Source organism: Eptesicus fuscus, chromosome 21 (genome assembly GCF_027574615.1).
Source record: "Eptesicus fuscus isolate TK198812 chromosome 21, DD_ASM_mEF_20220401, whole genome shotgun sequence".
NCBI classification, from domain to species: Eukaryota; Metazoa; Chordata; class Mammalia; order Chiroptera; family Vespertilionidae; genus Eptesicus; species Eptesicus fuscus.
Genome location: NC_072493.1, coordinates 39,835,083 through 39,851,185, shown reverse-complemented (window position 1 = coordinate 39,851,185; position 16,103 = coordinate 39,835,083). Strand labels below are relative to the sequence as shown.

General features: G+C 51.0%; 1 protein-coding gene across 1 annotated transcript in view; it reads right to left on the bottom strand.

Annotated features, from left to right (window-relative positions):
* Positions 1-262: 262 nt before the first annotated feature.
* The window catches only part of RELB (RELB proto-oncogene, NF-kB subunit), a 29,869-nt gene continuing 14,028 nt past the window's right edge, over positions 263-16,103 (bottom strand). The window contains exons 4-11 of the mRNA XM_028135193.2: positions 11,477-11,634; positions 9,907-9,998; positions 9,636-9,767; positions 6,765-6,869; positions 4,715-4,930; positions 3,070-3,138; positions 2,855-2,932; positions 263-1,026 (exon numbers count right to left, since the gene is read on the bottom strand). Of these exons, the coding sequence (XP_027990994.1) occupies positions 641-1,026; positions 2,855-2,932; positions 3,070-3,138; positions 4,715-4,930; positions 6,765-6,869; positions 9,636-9,767; positions 9,907-9,998; positions 11,477-11,634 (1,236 nt within the window). The 3' untranslated portion in view covers positions 263-640. The remainder of the gene's footprint in view (positions 1,027-2,854; positions 2,933-3,069; positions 3,139-4,714; positions 4,931-6,764; positions 6,870-9,635; positions 9,768-9,906; positions 9,999-11,476; positions 11,635-16,103) is intronic.

Sequence of the window (16,103 nt, the reverse complement as noted above, 5' to 3'; positions counted from 1 at the left end):
AGGAGCGGGAGGGTGTGGGAAGGGAAGATGGAGGGGAGAGAGAGGGGGGGAAAGGAAGATGGGTTAGAGATGGGGGGGAGAGGGGGAGGGCTGGGTGGAGGCAGGTAAAAGCCGGGAAATTGAGGACATCTGTAACGGTGTCAACAATAACAAGTAAATACATAAAACAAAAAAAGAATAAAAACTGAATGGGCAGATAAACATCAGAAGAATAGATTGAAGAGGAACTAATAATAACAAAAAAAGAGACAAGACCCCTAAGGCTCCAAACTCATCTTTATTGGAAAGACAACAGCCTGTCCCCTATCTTCAGGGGGAAGGAGGGCTGGAATACCGTCCTCCGTATGTGCACTCGTCGGAATCATCCAGGAGAAGGTGTCCCCAACTGTAGGGACTAAGTGCATGGGAACAAAGTCCCTTTCCTCTCTGGACTCAGTTTCCTCATTTGTAAAATGGGCTCAGGGGAAACCCCGTGCTGCAGAGCTTCTCACCAATGCTGACAACGTCCGATTCAGAAGGATGAGGTGGGGAGACCTAACCAAGGGTGGCCCAAGGGGGGGTACTGCCCATCCTGGCTGGGTTCCCATGGCCCCTTCCACCTCCCTCCCCATCCAGTGCCTCTCCTCTGGCACTGAGGTGGTTACGTGGCCTCAGGCCCGGGGGACAGGAGGCCACCTCCAAAGCCCACCTCACGGTACTGGTTGGGGAACATGTTGCTGCCCACAAGGCTGGCAGTGCCCCCATCCCCAGGGACTGGAGCCTGGTATGAGTCCAGTGTCATTGGCTCAGGGCCCGATGGCTCCCCGACGGTGGGCCCTGCAACCCCATTGCCTGAGACAGCGCTGGCAAGTGGCGGAGCAGGGGGCAGCATGTCCAGCATGGTGAAGAGTGCAGGGTTCGTGGTTTCATAGGGAAAGCCATCGTCCAGGAGGTCCGGCCCACCAGGGGGCTCCAGGCCAGGGAGGGACACGGTGCTGGAGAAGAAGTCTGAATCAGGCAGCAGGGCTGACGGTGGGAGGAACGGGCCTGCAGGGATGAGAGGAGAGAGAAGGAAGCGTGGTGGCTTGAGAGGCGACTTCTGGCCAGGCTCTAGCTCCAATGGCCAGTCCCAGGCGAAATGTGTGATCCGTGTGGCCTCTTTTAATCCCAAGGAGAACCAGGGTTGAAACAATACTGCAATGCTGGGGAGTTTTCCCTAAGAATGAGGAAGGAGAATGGGCTCAACAGCCCACCCCCCAAATATAAAGACAATCAAAAAAGTGAAATATCCACCCATGGGAGAAGTCGCCAGTCCCCAAACGGGAAGGTAAAATGACAAGTGTCGCCGAAACCGGTTCGGCTCAATGGATAGAGCGTCGGTCTGCGGACTGAAAGGTCCCAGGTTCGATTCCGGTCAAGGGCATGTACATTAGCTGCGGGCACATCCCTGGTAAGGGGTGTGCAGGAGGCAGCTGGTCGATGATTCTCTCTCATCGATGTTTCTAGCTCTCTATCCCTCTCCCTTCCTCTCTGTAAAAAATCAATAAAATATATTTTAAAAAATATATATTAAAAATGACAAGTGTCGTTCTAGGAGAACCTCTGTTTTTGAGACAAGACACACCTCCCCAGCGAAGTCTGCTTATGCTTATCTCAGAAAGAAACACAGGGCTGCTGGGATTTTATTTCCCAGCGTCCCTTGCAGCTCGATATGGGCCCTGCCTACGTTCTGCTGGCTGGAATGTGGGCATGATGGCTGGAGCTGCAGCAGACATTTGGACCATGACATGGACACTGGGTTGAAAAAGGCAGACTATGGTGATCATGCAGCCACCAAACCATCCCTGGACCACCTACCTTTGGATTGTGTGCATGTGAAAGGACAGATCAATTCTGTCCTGTGTTGGGTTTTGCTGTGAGTACAATTAAACATGATCATAACAAATGGGGGTGAAGAGGTGGGCGTTAGTTACCAGTTGCAGTGGGGTGGGGGGGACAACAAATGGTACTTGCAATACCCAGGGTGGGGCTGGCTGAAATGCCCAGGCTGGGCTGACTGAGTGGTGGGTGGCTGGCCGGGAGCTGGGCGCCCTGGGGCAGCGGGGTGTCAGGGACAGCGGGGTGTCAGGGACAGAGCTAGTGGTCAGCAGGTGGGAGGTCTCTGATGGCAGCCAGATGGGACTATAGTTCATGGGAACTGGAGACTGGCATGGGAGTTGAGATGAAGGCCGGGGGAGAAGAGGCCAGAGGGTGGGCAGGCTAGACGGGCTCTGAACTTGAGGTTGGCTGGCTCTGACAGCCATCCCCAGTCACCCACCTCCTACTCCCGCTGCCTGTTTCACACCCATCATCACTAAGCTATACTGATGCTCAGATGCCCTGCTCCACCACGGATTAACTGTGGGACCTTGGACAAAAGACTTTTCCTCTCTGAGCTTCAGTGTTTTTCACCAGTAAAACGGGGGGCTGGGGAGAATGAGAGCAGTCACCTTGCAGGGCGATGGTGCAGATCAAATGAGAAAAGACACACAAAGCACTTCTGTGCCTGTCATATAGTGCCTGTAAAATACATATATTAAATTTTAAAAGGCCAATGAGATAGGTGTGTGGTGAGACTTTCCAGGCACGCCTCTGAGGCTGAGAGGTGGAGCAACTTGGCGAAGGTCACACAGCAAGTAGATGGTCCGGTGGAGATCAGAGCCTCCGGACTGCGTCCACAATGGCTATTCTTCCCACTTTATGTTGCTGGCTAAGTGGGCTGTCACTGGCCTTGTGGGAGTTTTGGGGGGACCAGAAGAAGCCAGAAAAGCAGGGCTGCAGCTCACCCTCAGCCCACCCCAGGAAGGGGGGGTGCTGGCACAGAGCTGGGACCCACCTGAGACATGGCTGGGCAGGAACTGGTCCAGGAAGGCTGGCTTTTTCCTCCGTCGCTTGCTCTCGATGCCATGGGGGTCTGCGGGAAGGCAGAGGTGAGGACCCCTGGACCCAAAAGCCCCGCCTCCCCAGCCTGCGGCAGGGCAGGACAGTGGGGCCAGTCACCCCCTCCCAGGGACCTGGAGATGGGTGTGGGAAGGGGCAAAGGGGACATACCAGAACTGTTCAGCTCTCCAAGGACGTCGGGCATCCCCCGTTTCCGCTTCTTGTCCACGCCGTAGCTGTCTGTTCAGGAGACATCAGGGACATACAGAGTAACCCATCAATAAGAACAATTAAGAATTAATTTGAGAGACCATTTAGGACATTGTTGAGTTGTTCTAGTTCTTGACCAACCCATGCAAATAGATGTCCACATCTTAATCAGAATAAAACACAAACCCACTTCTAACCAAGCTGGTCTTTGTTGTTCCTGGAACACCCCAAGCACTATCCTGCCTCAGGGCCTTTGCACTTGCTGTTCTAGCTGCTTAAAACACTCTTCCTCACCCTGGCCAGTGTTGCTCAGTGGTTAGAGGGTCAGCCCAAGCACCCAAGGGTCGCGGGTTTGATTCCCAGTCAAGGGCACATACCTAGGTTGGAACTTCTATCCCCTGCCTGATCCCTGGCACATGCTAAAGGCAACCAATTGATGTGTCTCTCTCATATCGATGTCTCTCTCTCTCTCTCTCTCTCTCTCTCTCTCCTTTCTCCTTCCCTCCCTTCCACTCTCTCTGGAAAAAAAAATCAATGGGAGCCATAACCAGTTTGGCTCAGTGGATAGAGCGTCGGCCTGCGGACTGAAAGATCCCAGGTTCGATTCCGGTCAAGGGCATGTACCTTGGTTGCAGGCACATCCCCAGTAGGGGGTGTGCAGGAGGCAGCTGATCGATGTTTCTCTCTCATCGATGTTTCTAACTCTCTATCCCTCTCCCTTCCTCTCTGTAAAAAAATCAATAAAATATGTATTTTTTAAAATCAATGGATAAACTATCCTTGGGTGCGGATTAAGAAAACAAAGCAACACTCTTCCTCAACTCCCACCCCTCGCTGGAGAACTTCTTATTCATCGTCCCATCTTCAGCTCAGCTACCCCCTTCTCCAGGAAGCCCTCCTTGACCCCTCAGTCTGGGTCAGGTACCCCCTCTGGGCAATCTGCGTCCCCTGAGCAATTCCTTCCCAGGCCTGCCCACTCTGGTTGTCACTGTATGTGAATGGGTCTGCCCTCCATCGGTCTGCGAATTATGAGGGTAGGACTGGGGCTAATTGGTCACCACTGTGTCCTCAGCACAGGGCCAGGCATGAGCAGCGTGATGAGGAGAGCAATGATTGAATCCTCCCCCAAGCCCTGGCCGGTTTGGCTCAGTGGATAGAGCATTCGCCTGTGGACTGAAGGGTCCCAGGTTCGAGTATGGCCAAGGGCACATGCCCGGGTTGTGGGCTCAATCCCCAGTGGGGGGGGGCGTGCAGGAGGCAGCTAATTAATGATTCTCTATCATCACTGATTTTCTATCTCTCCCTTCCTCCCTTCCTCTCTGAAATCAATAAAAAAATATTTTTAAAAAATCCTCCCCCAAATGCCATGAGGTGGGTACTATTATTATCTCCATTCTGCACAGAAGGAGAGTGAGACGCTGAGAGGCCAAGGTCACACAGCCAGTAAGTGACAGAACCGGGACTCAAACCCCAGTCTGTCCAGCTCTGAGCCTGCATTCTACTTCTGCCTCTTCCCCTTTCCCTCTGAGTTGCCCCAAGCAAGGCCAAAGGCCTGGTCTCTGGGGCGGGGGGGGGGGGGGGGGTCGCCCCGAGTTGCTGTGGTTACCGTGGTCCCGAGGCAGGTACGTGAAGGGCAGAGGCTCGCTGCACACCCCGTCGGTGAGCCGCTGCAGGAAGACATTGACTGTCACAGGTTCGACGATCTCCAGGTCCTCGTAGGGCGGAGTCTTGAACACGATGGCAATCTGGCGGTGCACGTCGGCCTGGGAGAAGTCAGCCCGGCCTTCCCAGGAGGCACTGCTGAACACCACTGATATATCCTCTGTGGACAGTCAGGACATCAGCCGAGCAAGTACACTGGCCCGCTGGGCCCCCAACTCCCTCCGTCTCCCCCACATCAGTACTAATATTCCCGAGAACAAAACGAATCATTGTGGTCACTAACCTTCTGTTAGCACCTACAGTGTGACACACGGACAGTCACTACCAATTATGATATAGTATCTCATTTAATCCTTTTATCAACCCGAAAGGCAGCTAGAATGAACATTCCCACGGGGTCAGGGGTCCCCGAGACCACCGTCAGATTCAGTGATTCACGAAGGGGACTCGCAGGACTCAGCGTACAGTCTGTATCCAACATCATCTCCCAAGAGGGGTCCTTCATGGCCCCCCCCCTAGTAAAATTGTGCCCCACCACCCCTCCAGCCATTCTCCTCCATCCCCTTTCTCAGTATCATTTTTCTCCAAATACTACCTTTTCACATCTCCCTGAATTGTTTTCAACTCTATTATTTTTCCTCCCAGGGGAAATGAACAGCAGTGTGCCTGGATTCAAATTCCGTCGCTACCTGCCTAGCTGTGTGGCCTTTCGCCAGTTACTTCATCTTTCTGTGGCTCAGTCTCCTCATCTGCAGACGGAGATTATAACAATAAGCTCTACCTCATAGAACTATTAGGCGATTAGACGATCTAATGAATGATGCGTGCAAAGCGCTTACAGCAGAGCTTGGCATCCGGTCAGAGCGAGACAAGTCTCAGCCCTGCTTTGTTGCTGTCGGCGGTGCTGTTATTTATAACAGGGTAACATGACAGAAAACGCAAAGGGTGCAGACGAGATACAGGGTGTCCCTCCAAAACGTACTTACACTGTAACAGCTGGTAGCTGCTCCGTTTTGAAAGTGAAATGTATTTCAATAAACACTGCCTTTATAATTATTCGAAGTATGTGTATACATTTTTGGGGGGACACCCTATATATACAATAAAAGGGAAGGCTCCCCCCTGCCGTCTCGCAGACAGGCAATCCTCGGTAGAGGTTTTTAAATTTTATTTTAGTTTTTAAAATATATTTTTATTGATTTCAGAGAAGGGAGAGAGAGAGAGAGAGAGAGAAACATCAATGATAAGAATCACTGATGGGCTGCCTCCGGCACGCCCCTATTGGGGATCGAGCCCTGCAACCCGGGCATGTGCCCTTGACCGGAATGAACCCAGGACCCTTCAGCCCACAGGCCAATGCTCTATCCACTGAGCCAAACCAGCCAGGGCTATATATTTTTTTTTAGGAGTGTGTGAGTCAGGGGTCTCCAGGACAGAGAAGGGACAGGATGTGTATGTGTGAGAGAAACAAAGACAGAGGGACAGATACAGCAAGAGATGAGACAGAGAATCAGAGAGAGAAAGGGAGAAAAAGGGAAACCGGCAGAGGGACACAGAGAGACGGAGAGAAACAGCGACGGAGAGACAGACAGAAACAGAGCGGAGGGTTTCTGAAGAAACCCATCTGAAGAAGGGACATTTGAACAGACATGAGGGACGTGGCCAGATGCTCCGCCCATCCTCCGTTGTCCTCCGTTTTCTTCAGCCAGAGCCCTTATCACAACCATCACAAAGCATTGATTTGTGCAACTCCACGGTTTTTGTATCAGCCTTCCAGACAGCGAGCTCGTGGTGGCGCGGTCTGATGGCCCTCCTTCTCTGTACGTGGATGAGTGAGTGACTCAGGAAGTGAATGAGCCAATCAATCGGCTGTGTCTGACTCCAAAACCAGAGTTCTGGCTCCTTCCGCCCCACAGCCGGTGCTCCAGCTCCTCCCGGGCTACCCCACAAGCCGCCAGCCCCCCTGGGCCTGCTGGCTGCCCCAGGCCCCTCACCTTTCTGCACCTTGTCACACAACAGGTAGAGCTCCTCACCACCTGTGCACTGCCCGCTCTCCTTGTTGATCCGGCAGATGCGTAGCTCGGACGTGTTTGTGGACTCTGGGAAGGAGCATGAGGAAGAGGTACATGAGACAAAAAAAGGGAATTCAGTCACCAAATCCTTACCAGGTACCCCGTGGTGCCCACCCTGGGCTGGGGAGAGGTGGGAGACAGAGGTCCCAGGGCACCTGTCCCTCCTGGAACCCATGGTCGGGGTGGAAAAAGAAGCCGCTCAGACAAGAGGGGGTTAATGGACAATCACAAGTCCTCCGTGCTGAGGTCGGGTGAGTGTCTGGCTAAAGGAGAGACCCTCAGAATTTAGGGAGAGTTGGCAGGGTCAGGCATCAGAGCCAATTCTTAGATGAGGGTTAATGTCCTGAAACCTGTAGTGGACACCTGTTGTTGTTGTTTTTTTAATTTAAAAAAATATATATTTTATTGATTTTTACAGAGAGGAAGGGAGAGGGATAGAGAGTTAGGAACATCCAAGAGAGAGAAACATTGATCAGCTGCCTCCTGCACGCCCCCTACTGGGGATGTGCCCGCAACCACAGGTACATGCCCTTGACCGGAATCGAACCTGGGACCCTTCAGTCCGCAGGCCAATGCTCTATCCACGGAGCCAAACCGGTTAGGGCGACACCTGTTGCTTTACCTCTACCAGTCCTGGTCCTTCTTCTGCTAACTGCCCCCCAGTTTTCTTTGGAGGGACCACCCCACATCTCAGTCATGGGGGTTGGGTAAGGCTGAGTCCACTCCCTAGCTTGAGACTTGGAGCAAGACTATTGGGAGAGGGGGAGAGGTGCCAAGCTGGTAGGATGTAAGCCTAGGGCTGCACACAATTATCTTGCCCCCAGGTGGGACGGCATTGCCAAGAATGACTCTAACATGGAGGAGGCATAGCTGGAGAGGACACAGACCCCTAATGACATCTCTGAGGACCTGGATGCAGCCAGACCTGAAGCACTGTGCTACCTCTAGATTTTTTTTAGTTAATGGAACAAATTCATTTTTTTTTCTCTTCCTATCACTAGCATCCATAAAAGCCCTGATTGAAGTAATAGCCTTCCCCATTTTAATGCTTATGGCAGTCACTGTAAGCTGGCTAAAACCTAGCAGCCATTCCCAACCCCCTCTTCCATGCCTGTACCCCTCTATATAGGATGAAAACCTGAATACTTTCTTTCCCAGACTCCCTTGCAACCATGGGACCAAGTCTGGCCAATGGGACATAAGCAGAAGTCTAACTGGGGTGGTGAACCACAACTCAATACACAGGTGATGTATTATAGAACTGTGTCCCTGAGGCCTGTGCGATTTTTATTAGCCAATGGCATCTCAATGGAGTCAGTTAAAAAGGGAGAGGGGGAAACCCGGCTGATGTGACTCAGTGGTTGAGCACTGACCCATGAACCAAGAGGTCACTGGTTAGATTCCCGGTCAGGGCACATGCCCAGGTTGCAGGCTGGATCCCCAGGTAGGGGGAGTGCGGGAGGCAGCCTATGATGATGTTTCTCTTTCATCGATGTTTCTCTCTCTCTATCCCTCTCACTTCTCTCTCTAAAAATCAATAAAAACATATTTTTACAAAAAGGGGAAAAAAAGTCAAATGGAGGGGGGTTCTGGGACATGTATTATTTTCTCCATCAAAGACAGAAATATTATTCCTCGTGCTGCCTCTTCCCTAGGAGAGCCTAGGACAGCTGTACAGGCTGCACACTCTGCAACACTAGGAGGTCCCGCTTCCATAGGCCACATCGGAAACGCTGAGCCTGGAACTGTCAGTGGGCAGCTACTCGCCATACGGGGTGGCACTGCCCATCACGCCTCGCATACAGACGTGATGGCTGGAGCTGGAGCAGCCAGCTCATGACCCCGAGGGGAAAGCAAAGAGAATCACAGAGCTGCTGAACCAGCTCCCCGATGCTGCTGAGCAGCTGAACCCACAGGACCAGACTTCGTAACTGAGACATAGACACATAAAGAACTCCCACCCTAGCCTAGCTGGTTTGGCTCAGTGGATAGAGCATTGGCCTGTGGACTGAAGGGTCCCGGGTTCGATTCCAGTCAGGGGCACATGCCCGGTTGTAGGCTCGACCCCCAGTGGGGGGCGTGCAGGAAGCAGTCGATCAATGATTCTCTCTCATCATTGATGTTTCTATTCCTCTCTCCCTTCTTCTCTGAAATCAATAAAAATATATATATTTTTAGCCCTAACCGGTTTGGCTCAGTGGATAGAGCGTCAGCCTGCAGACTCAAGGGTCCCAGGTTCGATTCCGGTCAAGGGCATGTACCTTTGTTGTGGGTATATCCCCAGTAGGGGGTGTGCAAGAGGCAGCTGATGTGTCTCTCTCATCGATGTTTCTAACTCTCTATCCCTCTCCCTTCCTCTCTGTAAAAAATCAATAAAAATATTATTAATATATATATATATATATATATTTTTTTTTTTAAAAGAACTCCCACCCTAGCCAGTTTTGCTCAGTGGTTAGCATGTCAGCCTGAGGACTGAAGGGTCTTGGGTTGGATTCCAGTCAAGGGCACGTACCTCGGTTGCAGGCTCGATCCCCAGCACTATTTGGGGCATGTGTGCAGGAGGCAACCAATCGATGTGTCTCTCTCTGTCTCTCCCCCTCCCTCCCACTCTCTAAAAATCAATGGAAAAAAAAATCCTCAGTGAAGATTAACGAAAAGAAAGAAAGAAAGAAAGAAAGAAAGAAAGAAAGGGAGAAAGAAAGAAAGAAAGAAAGAAAGAAAGAAAGAAAGAAAGAAAGAAAGAAAGAAAGAAAGAAAGAACGAAAAGAAAGAAAGAAACCCTGGACTCACTCTTGTCATAGACGGGCTCAGAGAGCACGGGCTCCATCTGGCGCATCTGCCCCTGCTGGTCCCTGTAAGAGGCCTGGAAGCAGATCCTCACGACGTTCATGTCCACCTCCTGATGGTTCTTCAGGGACCCCGCTGTGAGAGAGACGTGGGAAAGCTGAGGGTGGGGGTCGACAGCCTGGTGGGGGTGGGGGAGAGAAGGACTGGAGGAGATGGTGGGGCCCAGAGAGGGCAAGGGGAGGGGAGGGGGCAGAGGGGTGGGGGCTGGGCTCACCATTATACGGGTCGATGCCCAGCTGGATTTTCCGCTCTATGGCAGCCTCGATCTCCTTCTTCCTCACACACTGGATGCCCAGGTTGTTAAAGCTGCGTGGGGGGCAGGTGGGAAGGGAGGTCACCACCAGGGGGCAGGGGTAGCTCTAACCCCCAGGAGGACTCCAGCAGATGCCCCCTGCCTTGGGGCGCACAGTCTCAGAGGCTGAGGCACCCTGGGCCCAGCGGTCCCAGCTCTGAAGGGGTCTGGGGCTCAAACCCTCCAGGGGTGTCAACACTGGCCAACCTCATTGATAAGAAACCTCAGATGAAACACCAGCGCAATGCCAATGTTTACAAACTCATCCAAACAGCAACGATCAAAGTATGTGCTGGCCCCCTCTGCCGGTGAGGTGGTGGAGAGCAGCCACGCTCGCCCCCTGCTGTGGGGCTGGAAAGGGCTCCAGCAATTACACATTGGAGGACGATCTGGCCGTATTCATTCATTCCTCAAATACTTTCTGAGCACCTACTGTGTGCCAGGCATGTGCTATGTGCCGGGGGATATAGCAGGGAACAAGAGAGACAAAATCCCTGCTCTTACTAAATGTATAGATCAGTGAGAGTATACACGTACCCACCTGGAGCCAGCAATTTCATTTCTAGGGATTTATCCCAGAGAAGAAATGATCTATACATCAAGCAATTCACTGCAACCCAGTTTATCATAGAAGCACAGGGACTGAAACCATTGTAGGTGCCCATTAATAGAGGACTTGCTAGGCTGGTGTGGCTCAGTGGTTGAGCATCAGCCTATGAACCAAGAGGTCACAGTTCGATTTCTGGTGAGGGCACATGCCTGGATTGTGGGCTCGATCCCCAGCTGGGGGGCATGCAGGAGGCAGATCAATGATTCTGTCTCGTCACTGATGTTTCTATCTTCCTCCCTCTCCCTTCCTCTCTGATATCAATGATAGATATATATTGATATCAAGTCACGGTGTGCAGCCAGTAAAAAGGACAGGGCAGCTCTAAATGTTCTGAGAGGCACGATCTCCAAGATGTACTGGAACACCAAAATGAGGTTCGAGTGTCTGCTATTATTTATAAGGAGAGAAAAGATATATCTATGCAGAGCATATTTTTAATTGCCCCCAGGAAGGGACACTAGTGTCTGGAAGACCAAAGAAGGAAGGAAATTCATTTTTCACTGCACACTCTTTCTGAACCTTTTAATTTTTTATTTATTAAAAACATATAAATTATAAAGTGAAAGAATGGGCCTGCAGGTAAGCCGGGTCTTGGGTCAGATCCCAGCTCTGCCATTGGCTCTCTGTAGCCCTGCAGCCTCTCAGAGCCTCAGTTTCCTCCTCTACAATACGGAGATAAATAGAGCGATGGGAACGTGAGGGGCAGGGCGCCAGGCCTGAGGAGACCCCTCCACCGCCACAGGCCTCAGTCCCCGCAGCTGGGAGATGCAATCGGGAGAGTCTGGCTCAGCGGGGCCTGGCCCCAAGGTCTCCCTGGGTGATGCTTAGCCCCTCAGAATCTCCACGACCAAGTGCGAAGGGTCTGGGGTCAGGGTTGGGTACCTGTGCCGGGGGCTGACGTGAGGCCGGAGCCGCACCCTGCAGACGCCGTCGGTGCAGTCTTTCCCCACGAGGCTGTGGGGGTGCACGCGGTGAGGCCAATCCTTCCACACCAGGCATGCGGTCACCTCCACCTCCCGCAGCCCTCCACAGTCCCGGAGCTGCAGGAAGACAGGTGCTCTTTTGGGGGTCCCATCGTAGATGGCTGCATCTATCCCAACTCCCTGGGGACTCCCTGGGTAGGTCCCCACCCCCTCCCCCTAGAGTGATGGACGGGTGTTTGCTTAAGACCCCTCTGAGCTCCTCCGCCTGAGACGTCAGCTGGTGCCCGGAGGGCCTTGGAACATGTCCGCTGCCCCCAGGGGTGCTTCCTTCGGCCACTCGGACTGTCAAACGCCGGATGCCCACCAGGTCTCTAAGGACTGCCGGCAGATAACATCCTACAGAAAGGCCCCTTTACAGTGTCCACCACCTTAACCAGCTGATCCAGGTCAGCATCACCGAGACGGGCCAGGGGACTCCGGCATGCCCAATGGCCGGCAGGGACACACCGTCACGGCTGTGGCAGCCCCCTCCCCCCCAGAAGTGCCTCGCCTGAATCTAATTGTGAGGAGGCACCAGACAAACCCAACTGCAGGTCACCGGATCAAAAATATCAGTGTCGCTCTAACTGGTTTGGCTCAGTGGATAGAGCGAGCGTCGGCCTGCGGACTGAAGGGCCCCAGGTTCGATTCCGGTCAAGGGCATGTACCTTGATTGCGGGCACATCCCCAGTAGGGGGCGTGCAGGAGGCAGCTGATTGATGTTCCTCTCTCATTGATGTTTCTAACTCGCTATCCCTCTCCCTTCCCCTCTGTAAAAATCAATAAAATATTTTTTTAAAATATCAGTGTCATGCAAGATGATAAAAAGATGGGTGTTGCCCTAGCTGGTGTTGCTCAGGGGTCAGAGTGCCGGCCCAACACACTGAAGGGTCGTGGTTCGATTCTTGGTCAAGGACAGGTACCTGGGTTGCAGGTTCCATTTCAGGGCACATGCGGGAGGCAACCAGTCAACGTCTCTCTCCCTCCCTTTCTCCATTCCACTGTCTCTAAAAAATTAATGGGAAAAATATCCTTGGGTGAGGATTAACAACAATAAAAAGATGGGTGTCATATTTTGGATTAAAGGAAAATAAACGTGTAGTTTGAGCTGGCTGGTAGTTCCATAGTGTGTACACAAGTAACCAATAAACATAATGGGTTCAGAGGCATGGAATCATGGCACAGACTGCTGGATCTCAAGGGGAAGGGGAGGGGCAGGGAGAAATTAACCAAGTAATTTATATGCATACATGCATAGCCTATGGATAGAGACAATAGCATGGTGAATGCCTGGGGTGGGATGGGAACTGGTGGAAGGGGCAATGGAGGAAAAATGGGGGACATCTATAATACTCTCAACAATAAAGATAAATAAATAAAAGTTTATCAAGCTGTATACTTAAGAGTTGATCTTAACAAATATGTGAAGATAAAATATGATAATATATAAGTTTATTATATTAAATTTAATATTAACTTCCTATTCAAGGTTAATTTGACTAAGTTAATTGTTAATCTGATATTTAAAATTACACTTAAATTTTAATTATTAAATTAACATTGTAAGATAAATACAACTTAAAATATAACTCAATTTTTTTCAAAAGGAGAGAGACTAGCCTGGCTAATGTGGCTCAGTGGTTGAGCATCAACCTATGAACCAGGAAGTCATGGTTAGATTCCCAGTATGGGTACAAGCCCGGGTCATGGGCTCCATTCCCAGCAGGGGGCGTGCAGGAGGCAGCTCGATCCACACTGGGGATCGAGCCCACAACCTGGGCATGTGCCCTGACCGGGAATGGAGCCAGTGACCTCGTAGTTCATGGGTCGATGCTCAACCCCTGAGCCATGCCGGCTGAGCCAGATTCTCTTTTTAAAAAAGGAAGTTTTGGCAAATGGGCTGAATTTCTGCTCAGCAGCCAAAGGCGGCAGTGGATAAAAAGCTACTCCTTTAGTCCTGACTGTGTGGCTCAGTTGGTTGAGCTCCCTCATGCACACCAAGACGCCAACCATTTGATTCCTGGTCAGGGCACATGCCCGGGTCGCATGCTCGATCCCCACTTGGGGGCGTGCAGGAGGCAACCAATTGATGTTTCTCATCGATTTCTCTCTCTCTCTCTCCCTCTCCCTAAAAAAAAATACATTAAAAAACACATATAAAAACAAAAAAACAAACACCTTTAAACCATGGGCCCAGACCGATGAAGCTTTGTTAGGTGACTTGCTAGGTCCTGGTTGAACTACTAAAGCTGGTGCCTGTAAAATACAATAAACCTGCCTAGCTGACCTGCTCAGTGGTTGAGTGTCGACCTATGAACCAGGAGGTCAGGGCTTGATCCCCAGTGGGGGGTGTGCAGGAGGCAGCCGATTAGTGATTTTTTCTCATCATTGATGTTTCTTTTTTATTTTATTTTTTAAATATGTTTTTATTGATTTCAGAGAGGAAGGGAGAGGGAGGGAGAGATAGAAACACCGATGGTGAGAGAATCATTGATCGGCTGCCTCTTGAACGCCTCCTCCTGGGGATCGAGCCCACAACCTGGGCGCGTGCCCTTGACTGGAATTGAACCTGGGACCCTTCAGTCTGAAGGGTGACTCTCTATCCACTGAGCCAAACCATCTAGGGCCATCATTGATGTTTCTATCTCTCTCTCCCTCTCCCTTCCTCACTGAAATCAAGAAAAAACAAATTTTTTTTTTTAATACAATAAACCGGTATGGTTCAGTGGGATAATACTGCCCTCTAGCGGACATTCGAGACATTGGGTGATTTTGGTTGACACTGATGGGCACCCTCAGCAGGCAGTAGACAGGGCCAGAGATGTTACACAGCCTACAAACCAAGGGCAGCCCCACACAAGTCCTGCAAGACTTCTGATCCTCCCACCACCATTTCATGTCAGTGAAAAACCTGTTTAAAATCACCAGAGCCCAGCCCTAGCCGGTGTGGCTCAGTGGATAGAGCATCAGCCTGTGGACTGAAGGGTATCAGGTTTGAATCCGGCCAAGGGCATATATTCCCAGGTTGCAGGCTCTATTCCCAGTAGAGGGGGCGTGCAGGAGGCAGCTGATCAATGACTCTCATCACTGATGTTTCTCTCTCTCTCTCTCTCTCTCCCTTCCTCTCTGAAATCAATAAAAATATATCTTTTTTGCCGAAACCGGTTTGGCTCAGTGGATAGAGCGTCGGCCTGCGGACTGAAGGGTCCCGGGTTCGATTCCGGTCAAGGGCATATACCTTGGTTGTGGGCATATCCCCAGTGGGGGGTGTGCAAGAGGCAGCTGATCGATGATTCTCTCTCATCGATGTTTCTGACTCTCTATCCCTCTCTTCCTCTCTGTAAAAAATCAATAAAATATATATATTTTTAAATATATTTTTAAAAAATCATCAGAGCCCAGAACCTAGTACTGTATTTTCCCCTTAATTTTAAAATGCACTGAATTGTTTTAAGTCACCGAGTCTGCCAGGCTGGTTCAGGCTGCATTCGTGGCCACTGCATTAATGAGGTCAAAAGCAACTGCCACCTTCATTATGCTTCCCTGGGACTATGCCCGAGCATTTACAGACTGAAATACAACGTGCTGACATACGCTCCACTAGTTTCCTTTTATTTCTCCTTCTGTCTAAGGTTAGGGTATTGTGGATTCTGGGCGTGATTATGAGTAGAGGTAAGTAATATTATTAATACATTTCATTGAGGCAGAGAGGATTAAACCATTCATTTAACCAGCTTCCTGCTACAATGTTAGGAGATTCTGAAGAGATCGGGGTTGGTCTCAGGATTCAGGAAGGCTGCAGGGCTGAAAGCTGTTCATCTCTGAGATGTCACCCAAGACTGTGGGTAAGGCATGAGGCCTTGGAGGGAGTCAGACCTGGTACCAAACAGGCCCTACCACTGGCCGACGGCGCGCTGAACTCTCTGGCCTTACCGTCCTTAACTGTAAGATGGGTATCATGAAGTACCTGGCACACAGGAGCACTTAGTACATGCCAGTAATTGCTAGGGTAAAAGTGCTGTGTGCCCCTGAGCAAGTAACTGACCGTCTCTGAGCCTCGTGTCCTCTTCTGAAAAATGGGGATAAAAAAAATCCTAAATCCAGAGTCAGAAACAGGTCATCCCTGTTTCAGTAGTGTTGGGCATTGACTGTTCTAACTCTCTGGAATCAAAACCAACACCGAGCCCAAATAATTGCCCGGAAAGACTTGGAGATAAAAAGCAGGGGAAACAGAGGCTACAAGTAGCATCCCACAGATAACTGATCACTACGAGGGGAAAGCTGCACCTTTACAAAGGAGAGGTCTGGCAGTCTCCACCTGTGATGGGCTGGATTGGGTCCCCCTGGACTCATACTTAAATCCCCACCCCCACTCCCTCAGAATGCGACTATACCTGGAGACAGAGTGTTTAAAGAGGTAAGTTAAAGAGCCGTTAGGGTAGGCCCTGATCCAATTTGCCTGGTCTCCTTCTAAGAAGAGGTCGTTTGCCTGGCCGGGTGGCTCAGTTGGTTGGAGCATCATCCTGTACACCAAAAGGTGGCGGGTT